At 41.7% G+C, this 16829-nt stretch overlaps 7 protein-coding genes and 2 long non-coding RNA genes across 9 annotated transcripts; 7 read left to right on the forward strand and 2 right to left on the reverse strand.

Moving 5' to 3' along the window:
* Positions 1-880: 880 nt before the first annotated feature.
* LOC123471435 (signal recognition particle 9 kDa protein-like) lies at positions 881-1434 on the forward strand. The gene is made up of 3 exons (XM_045172760.1): positions 881-1023; positions 1172-1240; positions 1315-1434. The coding sequence occupies exons 1-3, from the start codon at positions 952-954 to the stop codon at positions 1408-1410; spliced, it is 237 nt and encodes a 78-aa protein (XP_045028695.1). The 5' UTR covers positions 881-951; the 3' UTR covers positions 1411-1434.
* LOC116921333 lies at positions 1147-2183 on the reverse strand. Its single transcript, XR_004393185.2, has 2 exons — positions 1893-2183; positions 1147-1821 (listed from the first exon to the last, which is right to left on the reverse strand). It is a non-coding gene; the product is annotated as an uncharacterized LOC116921333 (long non-coding RNA).
* Positions 2184-2206: 23 nt separating this feature from the next.
* Positions 2207-3527, forward strand: LOC116921331 (pro-resilin). The gene is given in 4 exon segments (XM_032927597.2): positions 2207-2364; positions 2504-2752; positions 2755-2994; positions 3067-3527. Coding segments are annotated over 4 exon segments (915 nt in total). The 5' UTR covers positions 2207-2298; the 3' UTR covers positions 3427-3527.
* A 997-nt stretch (positions 3528-4524) lies between these two features.
* On the forward strand, positions 4525-5605 carry LOC116934345 (pro-resilin; the record flags this gene model as incomplete). The annotated part of the gene is made up of 2 exons (XM_032941900.2): positions 4525-5076; positions 5155-5605. Coding segments are annotated over 2 exons (909 nt in total), but the record flags the coding sequence as incomplete, so codon positions are not given.
* A 1035-nt stretch (positions 5606-6640) lies between these two features.
* LOC123471436 (pro-resilin-like) lies at positions 6641-7843 on the forward strand. Its single transcript, XM_045172761.1, has 3 exons — positions 6641-6666; positions 6792-7337; positions 7417-7843. Exons 1-3 carry the CDS (start codon positions 6658-6660, stop codon positions 7738-7740), a joined length of 879 nt encoding a protein of 292 aa, XP_045028696.1. The 5' UTR covers positions 6641-6657; the 3' UTR covers positions 7741-7843.
* A 1013-nt stretch (positions 7844-8856) lies between these two features.
* Positions 8857-10113, forward strand: LOC116921332 (pro-resilin). The gene is made up of 3 exons (XM_032927598.2): positions 8857-8925; positions 9064-9567; positions 9643-10113. Exons 1-3 carry the CDS (start codon positions 8887-8889, stop codon positions 10000-10002), a joined length of 903 nt encoding a protein of 300 aa, XP_032783489.2. The 5' UTR covers positions 8857-8886; the 3' UTR covers positions 10003-10113.
* Positions 10114-11047: 934 nt separating this feature from the next.
* On the forward strand, positions 11048-12679 carry LOC116921330 (pro-resilin). Its single transcript, XM_045172759.1, has 3 exons — positions 11048-11192; positions 11314-12147; positions 12224-12679. The coding sequence occupies exons 1-3, from the start codon at positions 11184-11186 to the stop codon at positions 12575-12577; spliced, it is 1197 nt and encodes a 398-aa protein (XP_045028694.1). The 5' UTR covers positions 11048-11183; the 3' UTR covers positions 12578-12679.
* Positions 12680-13887: 1208 nt separating this feature from the next.
* On the forward strand, positions 13888-14436 carry LOC123471437. Its single transcript, XR_006645899.1, has 2 exons — positions 13888-14098; positions 14216-14436. It is a non-coding gene; the product is annotated as an uncharacterized LOC123471437 (long non-coding RNA).
* LOC116921951 (TAF6-like RNA polymerase II p300/CBP-associated factor-associated factor 65 kDa subunit 6L) lies at positions 14420-16735 on the reverse strand. The gene is made up of 6 exons (XM_032928314.2): positions 16372-16735; positions 15965-16309; positions 15725-15898; positions 15537-15647; positions 15231-15458; positions 14420-15162 (listed from the first exon to the last, which is right to left on the reverse strand). Exons 1-6 carry the CDS (start codon positions 16552-16554, stop codon positions 14599-14601), a joined length of 1605 nt encoding a protein of 534 aa, XP_032784205.1. The 5' UTR covers positions 16555-16735; the 3' UTR covers positions 14420-14598.
* Between the last annotated feature and the right edge of the window lie 94 nt (positions 16736-16829).

Below are 16829 nucleotides of genomic sequence, written 5' to 3' on the forward strand. Positions count from 1 at the left end.
CAATCAAACAATCTGCCAACTCTAGCGAAAATATATCTCCACTTTTACTACCATGTATTAACTGATTTTTCCGGTACAACAATAACAGTTCTTGCGTAAATGAGAGACAGTGTCGTGTGGGCTACCAAGTTGGTGAAAGCTGTGTGACTGTATCGAAAGGACTTAACGATAACAATGTATTAATTAAGGAACGCGCGCGTTCCATCAAAGTCTTCTCTACTTCACATTAATCTTGTCTACTTTTTCTTTGTCCTTTCTAAACTTCTCGGTAATTTTCTGTTGGTTCTGTATTCTATTGTTCCCTCTTTTTTTTTGCTACATTTTGTTCACTGACGGCTGCTTTGTACCGTGTCGGAATAGAACATTCTATGCCCGGTTTGGCGGAATGATGCACTTTCGTGTACTTGTCACGGCCAATGCAGTGAATTAAGAAGAGCTATACAAACATATTGTTTCTTCCCCATAAAGAAACTTACAGGTAAAGATTGGTGAGTAATGAGACAAGTGGGCTCAGGGACAACCACATGCCAAACATCACAAATAATTCCCGATTCTGGTTCCAATATCTGTTTTGTTGACATAACGTTGCTCAACAATGTAAACAGAACGGGGATCACGTCGATAACGTTAATCTTTAATATGCCGTTTAGCTGAAAATGAGCCAAAGAACCTCGAATTATCAAATGCACTACATTTACGTACGATACGAAACGGGACCGGGACGGGAGTCCGGGAGAGTTTACGTTGAATTCCACACAGAAGAGTCTTTACACTGGTATCATCACTTCCCGTATTCTCATACGTAGTCGGCTGCTTTTCTCTTGCCTGTCAGAAAACCAAATTTTGAGGGTTGACTGACAATCTAATGTGGCTAACATATGTTGTTTGTATTTCGGTGTACACATATACAAATTAGTTTTAGTCAACAGTTTCAAACATTAAACTTTTAAAATGACCTTCATTAAAAGCTGGGAAGATTTTGAAAAGGCTGCAGAGAAGCTCTACTTAGCCAATCCTATGAAGGTAAAATATTTAACTAAGCGACAGCTATCGTGTGACGTTGATCCTTAATCAGTTTTGTTTTCAGTTTATATCTCTATTCTTGACAATATAGTTTTTTTTTAAAGTTGAAATTTTAAGCAAAAATTGCATACTTGTCTTTTATTCATAGGTTCGTTACACAATGAAGTATAGACATATCGATGGTGCTTTGGTGCTGAAATTTACTGATGATGCCGTGGTAATGAATTCAAAACTGTCAATTTTCCACAAGATACATCCTAATGGTCTATTTTTTTCATATTTTTAAAATAGTGTTTACAATACAGAACAGAGGTTCAGCAGGATTTGAAGAAGATTGATAGATTTATGACTAACCTCATGCGGCACATGGTTTCCAGCGACAAATAAACTGTGATTTTTTGTTGCATTTAATGATGTATTCTCAAATGTTTCATATTAATTCTGATGGTTCATCAAAATCGTTTGTTGCTGATGTTATACAAAACAATGAGAATATGTGGCCTGTTCTAAAAGCTTAGCAAATCTATTCACAACACTGTTTAATGAAAATAGGGAAAAAGTAAGAGAAAGGTTGTAGATAGGTGCACAAACAACAAATCAAAATCAAAAGAAAAATGTTAGAACTAGAAATACAGTTGAAAATGGAGAGTTCACGCATGACAGCACTTTTTCGGGATTCAGTTGTTACAACTTCTGGCGCGGAAAGTGGTGTTGGCCATTGGGAAAATCGTTTCTGTCAGAATAAACAAAGACACATCCGTAGAGATCGATGGGTACCTGTGCTATATGAAGTTCATTCTGTTTCGATTACGCTAGAGTCTTCAGCAGTCTAAGATCGTACGAAATTAGGGTAGCAGAAAATCGCTTACGTTCCCTACAGAGTCTCTCAAAACGACAAACATGACCGATGTGACTTAGCTATACACCCACCAGTCCGCCATAGCTACACGATATGTTCACTTTTCCCATATTTGCAGTGTCACCAACGGATTTCATTTGCGGTTCAACTGCGCATTCTCCATTTACAAAAAGTGAAAGGAACAACGGGGATGGCAGGCCGAATGAAGAGCATCCAATATCTTCGCAACGTGAAGCCCAATAGGCTAGACGCTATACACGATCGCCGCATGCCCGTATTTTCTTAGGGAGGCAACAAGTTGAAATGGGAAAAAGAAAAGCTTGCTGCTTTCAGCTTCATCTTTCGCAAACGAAACCGCCACCAGTTTGAAACCTTGAGGTGTAGGCAAGAGATTGGTATATAAAGGACTGCTCACCATGCCTCAAATCATCAGTTCTTCTTCTGAAGCATTCGAATCATCTTCATCCAGCAACATGAACAAGGTAAATTAGCTTCGTTAACTTTTTAGACTGGAACTGGAGAAATTTAATAATACGCAGAACAGTGGGCTGAGAATAGTTTTTAACGTTCTACTATACGATCCGTTTTCATGTTCTTGTCGGGATTTCTTTCGAAACGCAGAATTACATCATTTTGGCTGCCTTGATGGCGGTGGCTTTGGCTAAGCCACAAGGCTATGGCTCAGGAGCGGGACTTCAGCAACAGGGATACGGTGGCAAAGCCAATCAGCAGCAGCAGGGCTACGGAGCTCAGTCAGGCGCAGCTCAACAAGGCTACGGTTCTCAGGTGTCAGCAAGCGCTGGAAAGAATTACGGAGCACAGTCAGTTGTTGCCCAACAGCAACAAGGTTTTGGTGTTCAGGCTACAGCGAGGCTGGAGCTGGAGCTGGGCAGGGTTACGGAGCTCAATCTGCTGTCGCTCAGCCTCAGCAAAGCTACGGTTCCCAGGCTTCATTCGGTGCAGGAGCTGGACAAGGATATGGCGCACAAAATGGAGCTCCTCAACAGCAACAGAGTTATGGATCATCCAACGCACAACAGAGGCCAACCAACACTTATAACAGCAATGGCAACTCTAAGCCTTCAGCCTCTGCATCATCCTACGAACAGGAGGTACAGGCACAACACAATTTCATTTGTTCTTACGGGACTATTTATTTATAAAATGTTATTTCGTTTCAACAGCAACCCCCGATGCCATACGAATTCGCCTGGGAGGTAAAGGATGAGCCAACCAAGAACGACTACGGCCACGAAGAAAAGAGCGACGGCAAAGTTGTGACAGGATCCTACCGCGTTCTTCTTCCCGATGGCCGCACTCAAATCGTCTCCTACCGTGCCGATGAGAACGGCTACGTCGCTGATGTGAAATACGAAGGTGAGGCTCAATTCCCTGCCCCATCCAACGGTAACGGAAACTACGGAAACGGCAATGGCATTGGAAACGGAGGCAACAACTATGGAAATGGCAACGGCAACAACAATTACGGAAACGGCAATACCAGGCCCATTGGAAATGGCAACAAGCCAAACACTTCATATTAGAATTTTAAAAGAAATTGATTTCTGTATCGCCATAATGCTTACTTTTTTTTGTGTACGAGTAATCACGAAATTCAAATACATTTATAATTTTCTTACAACAATTAAAATGGGGAGTTTTATTCGAAATCGTTTGCGCTTATGTTTTGTTAAGGAAGATCAAAATGGAGTATCAAACCAAATGTACAATGATGAAAGTTGACGCGAAATCAATTAACACATGAACATAAAGCTTAGCCAAGTCAACAACCTATACAAGTCAACTGGTACATATACGTAGTTAACAGGAAGATTTTGTGTAATCTTTTAGTAGTGGAGCAAATTTGGGGAAATGTTATACCATGTCTAATCCAATTTGTATCTATGTTGCTATGAAAATATGAATAAATCTTTCTCTTGCCGAAGAAAAACTACTTTAGGGCTATTTAAAAAAAAAGAGTTTTGATTTTCTCATTGCTAATTCAATGTCGCTCAATGTTAATATGGAGACTAATAAGCTAGTTGAATCTATAGTGACTAGTCGGTTTAGATAGATTACGTTTAAACGTGATATCAGTAATAGCTAACACTTAGTCCATCAACCAACTATGATGCAATAAATTTCCAATAATTTCTTTACGAAAAGTCTATGTTTATGTTCGATTTAAGAAAAGTGAAAGGAGAATCTGGATGAAAATGAGAGTCCGAAAGTCTATCATAGGTACATCGTGGTATGCCATACACTACGTACGGTTGCCAAGTGCCCACGTCTTTTGAGAGAGGGAAGGAGATGGCATCAGAAAAAGAAAATGTGACGGCTTTCATGTCTGTGTGCGCACTTCTTTCGCACAAAAAAAAAAAAAAACCACACGATTTGAAACTTGAGGTATTGGCTACTGGTGAGCTTGGTATATAAAGGACTGCACGCAGTCCATGAAAGCATCAGTTCTTTTTCTCAACAACATGAACAAGGTAGGCAAGTTTTACCGAGCAAGTGGCATCATTGAAGCAAGTTGCACTCTAGATTGAGCTCAAGTTTACGAATTCATCGTATTTTGCTTTTTGCTTTAGTAAAGTCTTAAATGTTTTTCTTCAAACAGTACATCATTCTAGCTGCTTTGATCGCTGTGGCTGTGGCCAAACCGCAAGGGCTATGGTGCAGCAGCCGGCCAACAGCAACAGGCTTACGGAGGCCAAGCTGGACAGCAGCAGCAACAACAGGGTTACGGAGCTCCATCCGGAGCTGCTCAACAGCAACAAGGTTATGGTGCTCAAGTTTCTGCTAGCACTGGAGCTGGACAGGGTTACGGTGCTCAAAATGCAGTTGCCCAGCAGCAACAAGGCTATGGCTCTCAGGTCTCAGCAGTAGCTGGAGCTGGACAAAACTACGGAGCTCAGTCTGGTGCAGCCCAACAACAACAGGGTTACGGTGTTCAAGCCTCTGCTAGCGCCGGAGCTGGACAAGGTTATGGTGCCCAAAATGGAGCTGCCCAGCAGCAACAAGGCTATGGGGCTCAGGCCGCAGCTGGAGCTGGACAAGGTTACGGTTCACAAATCGGAGGTGCCCAGCAGGGTTATGGCGCATCCAACACTCAGCAGAAACCGGCTAGTACTTACAACAGCAATGGCAGCGGAAACAAACCTTCTGCTTCTGCTTCATCCTACGCACAGGAGGTACTGAATCAACCAAATCCTTGACTAAGTGTTCTTACGTGTATGATTGAAAACCTCTGTTGAAATCCATTTAAATAGCAACCCCCGATGCCATACGAATTCGCCTGGGTCGTCAAGGATGAGCCAACCAAGAACGACTACGCTCATGAAACTAAGAGCGACGGCAAAGTTGTGACCGGATCTTACCGCGTTCTTCTTCCCGATGGCCGCACTCAAATCGTTTCCTACCGCTCTGATGAGAACGGTTACGTCGCTGACGTGAAATACGAAGGTGAGGCTCAATTCCCCGCACCATCCAGTGGTAGCGGAAACTACGGAAATGGATCTGGAAACGGAGGCAACAATTATGGCAGCAATGCGAATGGCAGCGGAGCCAACAGCTACGGAAACGTGAATGCCCAACCGAACAGTCCCAAGCCCATTGCTTCATATTAAACATTGAAAATAAGAGTCTTGTATCATGATAACGCTTATTATTTTTCTATGAATCATGATGATATTCGAATAAAGTTTCTAATTATATAACGAAGAAATGCCTTCTCCATTTTTCTCTTTTTTTTTAACCAATTGAAACGAAAAAAAAATTTGTAAGCGTAACATGCGTGACGGAAGGCTGGGCTGCATTGCGGTTTACGCATGTACAAAAAACTGGTTAGTTTTCGTACATGTGTGATTTAATCATTAGTTACGATCATAGTTAATTGTGACATGGATTTTCACGTTAAATAATTGAGATATCGGTAATTATGGCTGTTAACTCGTGTTAAGCAATTGAATGGAACAAGAATTTTATTGCTAGTTCGTTATACAGAAGAAATCTTTCCCTATGATTTTGTGGTGTGAAGCCGTTCCGCCATATGTCAAATCACTCTTAAACAAACTTTAACATAAAACCAATAAAACAGTGACATTGAACACAATGCCAAAAAGTGAACTGAATAAAACGCAAACATCGAAGATTATCTGTTGAGGAGCGGCGTATTTCGATGACAGACTCAAGACAACGTTTCTCACGTTTCTTGGGACAGTCATCAGATCGTGCCATTAGAATCTAAAGCTGATTCATTATGTGATCCATTAATGTAATGCAACTATATGGAACTTATCCAAACGTATGACAAGGTTGGTTTTCAAACATGTGGCATTCTATTTTCTAACGAGAGTTCGTTTCTTTGCACATGGTGTAAAGACGTAAACCTAATTAATTACATGTGCCATTTACGTCTAGAGTATATTATAAACAAATTCGTTTGATAGATCGCAGAATTTTCATCTCCATATCTTGTTACGTCTGATCTTGATTGTAGGTCGGTCGAGAGATTTCGTGTGATGAAAGTAAAGGGATGTGCTATTATGAAACGGTGAACGAAGAACGTTCGAAAACCTATACCCGTCCTCATTCAAGCGAGGCAGAGAAAGAGGCGACGCATGAGGGAAAAAAAGAAAATTCGAATTCGAATGTGCATCCTTCGCAAACGAAACCGCCAACAATGAAAACCTGCAGGTATGGGCGGCTAGCGAAACCAGGTATATAAAGGGCTCTCACAGCGAATGAAAGCATCAGTTCCCTTTCTGAACAACATGAATCAGGTAAGTCTTTTAATAAAGAAATTACATGATCATAGGACGGATTGCTGGACAATTTGAAACTTTATGGTTGGACTTGCATTTTCAAACATTGATCCTGTGGCATTTTTTGTTTTGCTTCGAAACAGTACATTGTTTTAGCTGTTTTGGTCGCTGTGGCTACGGCTAAACCACAAGGCTATGGTGCAAGTGCTGGCCAACAGCAGCAGGGTTATGGAAGCCAAGCTGGACAACAACAACTGAAGCAGAGTTACGGTGCTCAGCCCGGTGCGACTCAACAGCAACAAGCCTATGGTGCTCAAGCCTCTGCTAGCGCTGGAGCTGGACAGAATTATGGTGCTCAAAATGGAGTTGCCCAGCAGCCGCAAGGCTATGGCTCTCAGGGCTCTGCAGGCGCTGGAGCTGCACAAAACTATGGAGCTCAGCCTGGTGCTGCCCAACAGCAACAGGGTTACGGTGCTCAAGCATCTGCTAGCGCCGGAGCTGGACAAGGTTTTGGTGTCCAGAATGGAGCTGCTCAGCAGCAACAAGGCTATGGCTCTCAGGTTTCCGCAGGTGCTGGAGCTGGACAAGGTTACGGAGCATCCAACACTCAGCAGAAACCAACCAGTACTTACAACAGCAATGGCAATGGAAACAGACCGGCCGCATCTGCTTCATCCTACGCCCAGGAGGTACTGAAGCCAAACAAATTCTTAACTGACGGTTCTTACGTGAATGCTCGCTAACATGCATTGAAATTCGTTTAAATAGCAACCCCCGATGCCATACGAATTCGCCTGGGCCGTCAAGGATGAGCCAACCAAGAACGACTACGCTCATGAAGAAAAGAGCGACGGCAAAGTTGTGACCGGATCTTACCGCGTTCTTCTTCCCGATGGCCGCACTCAGATCGTTTCTTACCGTGCTGATGATAACGGGTACGTCGCTGATGTGAAATACGAAGGTGAGGCCCAGTTCCCCGCACCATCCACTGGTAACGCCAACTACGGAAATAGCAATGGCTCTGGGAATGGAAGCAACAACTATGGCAGTGCTAAGCCGAATTCCAACAACAAGCCGAATGCTTCATATTAAAACTTAAAAATATATTGGTTTTTGTATTGAAATAATGAAAACTATATCTGTTTGACTGGCGATGAAATTCAAATAAATCTAATACATTTTACAACAAAGAAAATATGTGTTTACGCATTTTGATGTTTACCTTTAGTTTGTTTTTTTGTATTATTCATTCGAAATGAACGGGTATTTTATGTCTGTATTTGATAAATACGTCCACAGAAAGCTTTCGCAGCATTATAATCGGAAAACATGGTTTTACACAGTCCAATAATTGGGTAAAAGATCTTTACCTTCAAAGATAAATTGTGAACAATATCCATCTGCCAGTTTCGGTGTATTTTATCCTCGATATCTTTCACGAAAGGTCTAGAATGAAGTTAGGTAAATATGAAATAGTATAACGTAACCTCAGATATAGGAAAACAAAACTAGAATGAGGATTAAAAAATAATCAAATATCAGACGGGCCTCTGTTAGCCCATTATGACGTCTTTTAACAAGAGCATGAATAACCCGATTACCTTTTCTCACGCACAAAGAGGTCTTGGCCATTCAAAAAGGGTAACTTTAAGAATGAAAATGATGCCTAAGAGATTGATCAGTACTCTCGATGCAAACCTTCTCGTGAAAAGGTTATAACCATTTGAAATGAGGTTAATACGTGAGCAGATTCTTTGGTGTCATGAAGAGCCCAATTTACCGAAATCACTGACTTTCTCTGCGCAACCTATGAGAACTGCGAAAACGCTAAATGACCGATGCAATTTGGCTGCACAACGAACATCCACCGCTCATATTGTTGCATGGTAGATTTCCGATCTCCGTGTATCTTGCCACAAATTGACCGTAATACTAGGTCATACGAAAGTCGCATTATTTTGATGAAAGTGAAAGGACGAGATGGAACGGGAGGATGAACGAAGAGGGTACCAACATCCTCCCGACTTGTGCCGCCCCAATATGCTTTGCGCCACACATGGTCGCCAGGTGCCCATGTCTTTTGAACGAGATGGCATGAGAAAAAAGAAAATTTGATTGCTTCCATGCTTGTGTGTACGCGCGCTTCTTTTGGCGAAAGTAACTGCCACCCAGTTGAAATTTGAGGTGGTGTTCAGGCGTACGGCGAGAACGGGGTATATAAAGAAGTGCTCCCAACAAATGAAATCATCAGTTCCTTTCCTCAACAAGATGAACAAGGTAGGATAAGCTTTAGTGAGCTACGTACAGCAAAGTAGCCTTCTACTGTGATATCACTTTCAGTTTAGTCTTCAGCTGTATTTTGCTTGGTTTTTTATATCTTTAACTTAAATTTGGTTTTTGTTTTTCTTCAAATAGTACATCGTTTTAGCTACTTTGGTCGCCGTGGCTATGGCCAAGCCGCAAGGTTATGGGGCAGCAGCCGGTCAACAGCAACAGGGGTACGGAGGCCAAGCTGGACAACAACAGCAGAAGCCGGCATATGGAGCTCAGTCCGGTGCGGCTCAACAGCAACAAGCCTACGGTGCTCAGGCCTCTTCTTCCACTGGAGCTGGACAAGGTTATGGGGCTCAAAATGGAGCTGCCCAACAGCAACAAGGCTATGGCTCTCAGGTCTCAGCAGTTGCTGGAGCTGGACAAAACTATGGAGCTCAGTCTGGTGCCGCCCAACAACAACAGGGTTATGGTGCTCAAGTCTCAGCTAGCGCTGGAGCTGGACAAGGTTACGGTTCACAAAACGGAGCTGCCCAGCAGCAACAGGGTTACGGAGCATCCAACACTCAGCAGAAACCAACTAGTACTTACAACAGCAACGGCAATGGAAATAAACCATCCGCATCCGCTTCATCCTACCAACAGGAGGTATGTATGCAACGCAATTCTAAACTTAACTACGTGAAAGTTTGATAACATTTATTAAAATCCTTGTTGAAATAGCAACCCCCGATGCCATACGAATTCGCTTGGGCCGTCAAGGATGAGCCAACCAAGAACGATTACGCCCATGAAGCCAAGAGCGACGGCAACGTTGTGACTGGATCTTACCGCGTTCTGCTTCCCGATGGCCGCACTCAAATCGTTTCTTACCGAGCTGATGAGAACGGCTACGTCGCAGATGTGAAATACGAAGGTGAGGCTCAATTCCCTGCACCATCCAGCGGTAACGGAAATTACGGGAACGGCAATGGCTCTGGAAATGGAAGTAACAACTATGGAAATGGAAACAGCAGCGGCAACAACAATTACGGAAGCGGCAACGCTCAAGTGAACAGCAACAAGCCTACCGCGTCATATTAATATTTTTCAAATACATCCATTTCGACTTCTCATTTGATGCAACAAATTTTATAAGAATCATAATGAAATTGCGCTCAGCCAATTGAAAAGAAATAAACCTATTCAAGTAAATGAAGGCATTCCAAGTTTATTACAATCCAAAAAGCTTTCCTGTTTTCCATTACTTCCTTTTATTTATTCGATTGGAAAGTAAAAAGGGTATACTAAATTGATGTAATGCTGATTATGCATGACAAAACCATGGGCGGTACTGTGGTGTGCGCTTCCATAAAATGTGCTGCCAACGAAGTCACTCAAGAGAAAATGAATCGTTAATTCGACCACAGTTAATTGTGACACTATGTTTCACGAGGGAACGTCTAAGTGGTCAGAATTGATGAGGTAATCTTGTTTTTGGACAGAAGTTAGGCAATTTTTCAAATACTTTTTCACGTGTCTACAGGGTACACTATCATTCCTGTTTTCCCGTAATGCCAATCGTTTCTTTTGCCCCGTATGTTTATGTATATACCTACGTCAATAAACGCCATTAGAAACTCCTGTGGAAAATCCGTTCTGTGTTCTAAAATGGCTGTGGCATAAGATAGCATAGGTCCAACGCAGTATGCAAATTTCTGTTGACCGATCGTAACCGATGAAGATCAAATAAATTTAAAGAACAAAGTGATATGAATATAGAGCTTATTATCTTGATAATAAAAGCTAAAAAAATTCGCGTTAATGTATTATGCTCGTCTTGTCTATCCCTCCACGCGAGACATCAGCCGCCCTAAGAGTCTATGTGGAAGAAAGCTTTGAAGATGGCGGTTGCACGGACACTTATGAATGGTATTGTAGTTGCAGATTAGACGAAAAATTTGCCGTCACTAATTTCGCATCTATTCGGCCACCCAGCTATTGTTATCCATGCCTGTGGAGGAGAAGTCTCATTTCACGAAAGTGAAAGGAGGAGGACCCTATGCAATTACAACAAGCTGCTTTTCGAGAAATCACGACCAAGGAAAAGTAAAAACTGCCTCCTTTCAAGCGTGTGCACGCGCTTCTTGACGAAACCGCCTCTTGTTGAGAATTGGCTTGAGGTGTACGTTGCTGGCGAGATTCGGTATATAAAGGACGGCTTGCCTACACATTTAACCATCAGTACCTTTTCTGAAGCTTTCGGCTCATCTTCTTCCAACAACATGAACAAGGTAAATAATCTTTGCAAAGCAAATTCCGTTACAAGAACGAGTCTCCCTCGACACTGTAATCGTTAATCTCTATTTCGAAATTTGTATTTTGATTAATTTTGATTAATTTTTTTTTTTGTAGTGTATTATTTTAGCTGCTTTGATCGCCGTGGCGATGGCCAAGCCGCAAGGCTATGGCGCAGGAGCCGGACAACAGCAACAGGGCTATGGGGGCCAAGCCGGACAACAGCAACAACAACAGCAGGGTTACAAAGCTCAGTCCGGTGCGGCTCAACAGCAACAAGGTTATGGTAATCAAGGCTCTGCTAGCACAGGAGCTGGACAGGGTTATAGTGCTCAAAATGCAGTTGCCCAGCAGCAACAGGGCTATGGCTCTCAGGTCTCAGCAGGCGCTGGTGCTGGACAAAACTACGGAGCACAGTCTGGTGCTGCCCAACAGCAACAGGGTTATGGTGCTCAAGCCTCTGCTAGCGCCGGAGCTGGACAAGGTTATGGTGCTCAAAATGGAGCTGCCCAGCAGCAACAAGGCTATGGGGCTCAGGCCGCAGCTGGAGCTGGACAAGGTTACGGTTCACAAAACGGAGCTGCCCAGCAGGGTTACGGCGCATCTAACACTCAGCAGAAACCAACTAGTACTTACAACAGCAATGGCAATGGAAACAGACCGTCCGCATCTGCTTCATCCGCACAAAACTATGGAGCTCAGCCTGGTGCTGCCCAACAGCAACAGGGTTACAGTGCTCAAGCCTCTGCTAGCGCCGGAGCTGGACAAGGTTATGCTGTCCAGAATGGAGCTGCCCAGCAGCAACAAGGCTATGGCTCTCAGGTTTCCGCAGGTGCTGGAGCTGGACAAGGTTACGGAGCAGCCAGCAATCAGCAGAAACCAACCAGTACTTACAACAGCAATGGCAATGGAAACAGACCGTCCGCATCTGCTTCATCCTACGCACAGGAGGTACTCACGAAAAAATTGGAAACTTTTGGTTCTTGCTTTAAAGTTTGGTAACGTCTATTGAAATTCGTTTAAATAGCAACCCCCGATGCCATACGAATTCGCCTGGGTCGTCAAGGATGAGCCAACCAAGAACGACTACGGCCACGAAGAAAAGAGCGACGGCAAAGTTGTGACCGGATCTTATCGCGTTCTTCTTCCCGATGGCCGCACTCAAATCGTCTCCTACCGTGCCGATGAGAACGGCTACGTCGCCGATGTCAAGTACGAAGGTGAGGCTCAATTCCCTACACCGTCCAGTGGTAATGGAAACTATGGAAATGGCAATGGCTCAGGAAATGGAGGCAATAACTATGGCAATGGTAACAAGGGAAACGGCAATGGAAGCAACACCTATAGCAACGGGAACGGCAATCAGGCTAGCGCCTATTAAGAAGCTAAAAAGTATATTGTCTTGAAAATGAATCGCCATAATTCTAATTATTTCTGTGTGAAATCGTGATCAATCTGAATACATATACGTATAGATAGCCTACTTACTAAATTACCATTAACTTAGTTTCAAGTATATGCTCGTTTTTTCTTTTCCCGAACGCTTTTTTCTGTAGGTATAATAGAAAACAAGGAAATGGAAAATAATTTATACCTATAAACAATATTATTAAATGGCTAACTACATAAGTAGTAATTGCGGCATCTAGAAGAACAAAATGTTTTCCGTCAAGGTAGACCTTCACGAAGAGTTAGAGAGTTTGTGAAAGCTGATGAGAATCTCTAATACCAGCACATTATGTAAGGTAAGTGATGTTTTATTAACGCAAACGGTGTCACTGGCCGTTGTGCGTCGAGGAAAAGTTAAGTGAAAAATCCAGTTTTTCTTTTCCCTTTTTATTTAATTCTTTTTGCCTACTGATTATCTCGCTCTTATATCTTTGCTTCTCGTGGGTCTGGTTTAACGAAAACATATGTTTTGTGCGAACGAAATAAACCAGGCAGCTTTCAAATCGTACCCTTAAAAAATACACCCTTCTGTTACACAATATACTCCTTTTATACATTTTTCTAGGACTTTAGAGAAAAAAAAATTTTTTCACTATTTTAAGATTCATGTAAATTGTACAGTTCATTATTTGTTTTATCAATATTTAGTTTAATGTTTATTTTAAAGCAAAAAAACGGCTGAAAAGCAGCACTGCGTGCAGCATCGAGTTTTGACTGTGAATTTACTGGTACAAAAGAGATGCCTGCATGACTATAAAAATGGGGTGGTTAGAACTGCGGTGCTAACCACGGCCGTTAGAGGGGTCATGACGTGATAGTGTCGTGGATTGCCGGAGAAATAGGACCCAGACAAATAGGACCCAGACAAATAGGACCCAGACAAATAGGACCCGGACAAATAGGACCCGGACAAATAGGACCCGGACAAATAGGACCCGGACAAATAGGACCCGGACAAATAGGACCCGGACAAATAGGACCTCTTTTTCTGACTTTCTTTTTAGGGTCCTATTTCTCCGCTAGATGGGTCCTATTTCTCCCTCCTGTCATTAATGGCTAGAATATTTCACAGCGTTAATTTCACAGCACTAATTTTTTAAAATATAATTAACTGAATTACCCTAACCTAACCTATTCCGCGAAACCTTTATATTTAAAAAAATTAGTTTAGCAACGCTGTTGTAGAAACATAGGCAGCCATTAATGATAGGAGGTAGAAATAGGACCCATCTTGCGGAGAAATAGGACCCTAAAAAGAAAGTCAGAAAAAGGGGTCCTATTTCACCGGGTCCTATTTCTCCATGGCCTTTTTTTGGGTCCTATTTCTCCGGGTCCTATTTGTCTGGGTCCTATTTCTCCGGCTACCGTGTCGAGTCGTGATTGTGCCCAAGACCCATGGGGTAAACGTGCTGCAAAAGCATTTCTCTAATAGGCAACTAAAGATCCGCATGAGGTGAGCAATTACCCATTTTTTTTTCACCCTGTGGATCCTATTTAATATATTACTCCTCAACGTACGATAAATTGACGGAATTCCTATTGCTCATTTTTCTTTTTGGTTCCTGATAAGGCTATGTCAATTTGCCTTACTGCCAGAACCTTACGGCTCACCAGTCCCAAGAATATATTCCGCTATTGTTACATCTAATTCTGTTACACGTTATTTTCTTTTGAAATTGATAACACATTTACTGCTCAATGAGTTTTGAAGAAGGATGGTGTTTGGCTATTCGATGTGGCATCTGATTTTCAATGACAAATAAACAACAGTGGCTGTTTGTTTAAATTAAATGCATTATTCCCAAATGTTATTTATATTAATTTCTATCGTTTAACAAAAATCATTATCGATTTGAAGATACATGTAAGACATTTTAAATCCCTTAAACAATGCGATTTTTTGTTGTTGTTGCCTATATAACAGCTTGGTTGAATGTTAAATTTCCACATATTTTACAAAATCAAATCAACCGGACAGTTGAAAAGCAACGTTGAGTTGACGAGATAACACTTTGAAATACATTTGAACTTGGAGTTGGCTAAAACGGCAAAGTTTGAGTTGGATGCACTAGGGCATTGCGGCACCTTTTTCTTCAGCAAGTGCATTGGACGCTGTTTCCAGTTTCTCACGCGAAAAGTGATGTTGGCAATCCGGAGATGGTTTCTTTCAGAATAATCAAAGACATCCATGAGATCAATCGGCATTGCTGGTGTATGCGGTTTGTTGTAAAGGTTGTATCGCCATTTGGATTGAGGTAAAGGCTTACGAAGAGTCTTTAAAGTCCAGTAAAGCTCATTGCAGGAATCGCCAACTTTTTCTGAACGGCGTCTCTGAACTTGTCGACAAAGTGATGGAGAAAAATGACCTATCCGATGTACCGACGATCCCAGTAACTCACTGGTTACACGGTAGATTTCCGATCCCTCATTCCACATTTGTTCTGCCACCAAGTCGTCTGAATCTGTTATTTGATCAAGCAGTCGCATCTTGCACCGCAGGACATCTATAATGGCGCTCTAAAATTGTGAAAAAATAAATAAATATTTATTCTCTGTGACACCAAGGCATATTTTAAGATGCATACAATTAAAGCAGCTTCCAAATAGAGCACATGTTTTTCAGTTTGGGGGATTTCATAAAATTTATATAGTAAGGCCTTCCAGTGTTCCAAAGTAGCTGTGTCCAGATACTTGCTGCTCAGGCATCTCAAGGCCATTAATGCTCTGCATTGTACACTAATGTGCCCGTCAACATCAGCAATGATACGACTCAAGTTGTTGATGACATCATGGATTGAGCAGTCAATTGATAGCTAAATTATGAACAAAAAGAAAATAGTTGGCGCTATTTAAGTATTCAAAGCATGTGCGTTACGGAAAAACAAAAATACTTTAGCTAGAATGTGTAAAGTGCTGGATATTAGGTGGAAAATACTATCGTCCAGCTTTGCTCCCCCATAATTCAAAATAAGGTCTTGTACCAACTGGAGGAAGCATTTATACTGAAAAAAGATAACAAGTGTAAATGATTAAGAAAGGTCAGTAATATTTATGATAACATAAATAAAGGTCAAATTACCTCAGATCCAATGTGAAGATGAGAATTGTTCATTAATGCATTGAAAATTTTAGGTATCCTTTTGACAACATGGGAATTTTCACCACTAAAGCCAACTAAATTTCTTAAAAAACCAGAAAAAGTAGGTAGTAAAGGTTGCAGTCTTGAGTTCTCAAGCAAATTTGCCAACGCGACCTGAATAAATTTTTTAGAATAAGGACAACAAGTTCAACAGTTAAAAGTTCCAACTGGAAATCATACCTCAACAACACAATCTGAAGTACTAAGCAAGGATTGAGAAATCTTTTCAAAATACTGAAAATAGATCTCTGTTTTGAGTTTGTCTTCAGGATCCAAAGAAAGGTATTGTATTGTCAATTTCATAGGAGAGTAAACTTCTATATCAGTGTCGGTTGGGTATTCCTGTGTTAGGTCCACCACTCTGTCTACTGAGCTGTAAATATCTAACTCTGGTAGGTAGGAGAAATCTTCAAGGGTAGAATTTGGACCATGAACTTGTGGGACATCACTCCAATGTAGGGCAAGATTAACATCATCCTTAGTAAGCTTAGACCGTTTACTGTGGCGTAAAATTTGGCTGCAACTCTGCCAAATAAAAAACCAGCCCCATTATTCATTTATTATAGGCCACAAAATAGTATGTATACTTGTATTAATTCTCGCAATCTGTATGAAGTATCTTCTGCGAGGCTTTTTGAAAGAATTTCTGGTAGGTTTGTGTATCCGGCTGAATCGGCAATCAGTTCTATGGACTCGGGCGAGATCTGAATAAATTTTTTTTCTGTTCTCGGTTTGTCGAAATTCTTCACGTTATTCACATCATTGTTCATCTTATCTAGTACACTGAAGAGTGCCTTGTTGCGGGTTCAAAGGCAGTGCAATTGTAGGACTTACGAAGTTTAACCTGAATATAGCTAGTAACGAGTAATAAACTGGAGATTTCAAACATGGGACCGTCTGCAAACCATTCCGTTTTCCACCGCCAATTAATCAAGATTTGTTTTTACCACTAGATGGCTCTTAATTTAGTGGGGCACGTAATGCACAACTACTCTTTAGATGGCGTTTAATAAATAACTGCAGACAGCTGTTGCAGGTTGTAAGC

Source organism: Daphnia magna, linkage group LG4, assembly GCF_020631705.1.
Source record: "Daphnia magna isolate NIES linkage group LG4, ASM2063170v1.1, whole genome shotgun sequence".
Lineage (NCBI taxonomy): Eukaryota > Metazoa > Arthropoda > Branchiopoda > Diplostraca > Daphniidae > Daphnia > Daphnia magna.

Excerpts from the sequence above, each read along its gene's own strand:
- LOC123471435 (XM_045172760.1), top strand. The coding sequence starts at position 952 with ATGACCTTCATTAAAAGCTGGGAAGATTTTGAAAAGGCTGCAGAGAAG. Across the intron at positions 1,024-1,171 it reads ACTTAGCCAATCCTATGAAG|GTTCGTTACACAATGAAGTA; the intron begins GTAAAATATTTA and ends TTTTATTCATAG. Across the intron at positions 1,241-1,314 it reads AATTTACTGATGATGCCGTG|TGTTTACAATACAGAACAGA; the intron begins GTAATGAATTCA and ends TTTTTAAAATAG.
- LOC116921330 (XM_045172759.1), top strand. Across the intron at positions 12,148-12,223 it reads CTTCATCCTACGCACAGGAG|CAACCCCCGATGCCATACGA; the intron begins GTACTCACGAAA and ends TCGTTTAAATAG.
- LOC116921332 (XM_032927598.2), top strand. The coding sequence starts at position 8,887 with ATGAAATCATCAGTTCCTTTCCTCAACAAGATGAACAAG. Across the intron at positions 8,926-9,063 it reads TCCTCAACAAGATGAACAAG|TACATCGTTTTAGCTACTTT; the intron begins GTAGGATAAGCT and ends TTCTTCAAATAG. Across the intron at positions 9,568-9,642 it reads CTTCATCCTACCAACAGGAG|CAACCCCCGATGCCATACGA; the intron begins GTATGTATGCAA and ends TTGTTGAAATAG.
- LOC123471436 (XM_045172761.1), top strand. Across the intron at positions 7,338-7,416 it reads CTTCATCCTACGCCCAGGAG|CAACCCCCGATGCCATACGA; the intron begins GTACTGAAGCCA and ends TCGTTTAAATAG.
- LOC116921951 (XM_032928314.2), bottom strand. The coding sequence starts at position 16,554 with ATGAACAATGATGTGAATAACGTGAAGAATTTCGACAAACCGAGAACA. Across the intron at positions 15,648-15,724 it reads ATCTTCACATTGGATCTGAG|TATAAATGCTTCCTCCAGTT; the intron begins GTAATTTGACCT and ends ATCTTTTTTCAG. Across the intron at positions 15,163-15,230 it reads ATTTGGAAGCTGCTTTAATT|AGCGCCATTATAGATGTCCT; the intron begins GTATGCATCTTA and ends TCACAATTTTAG.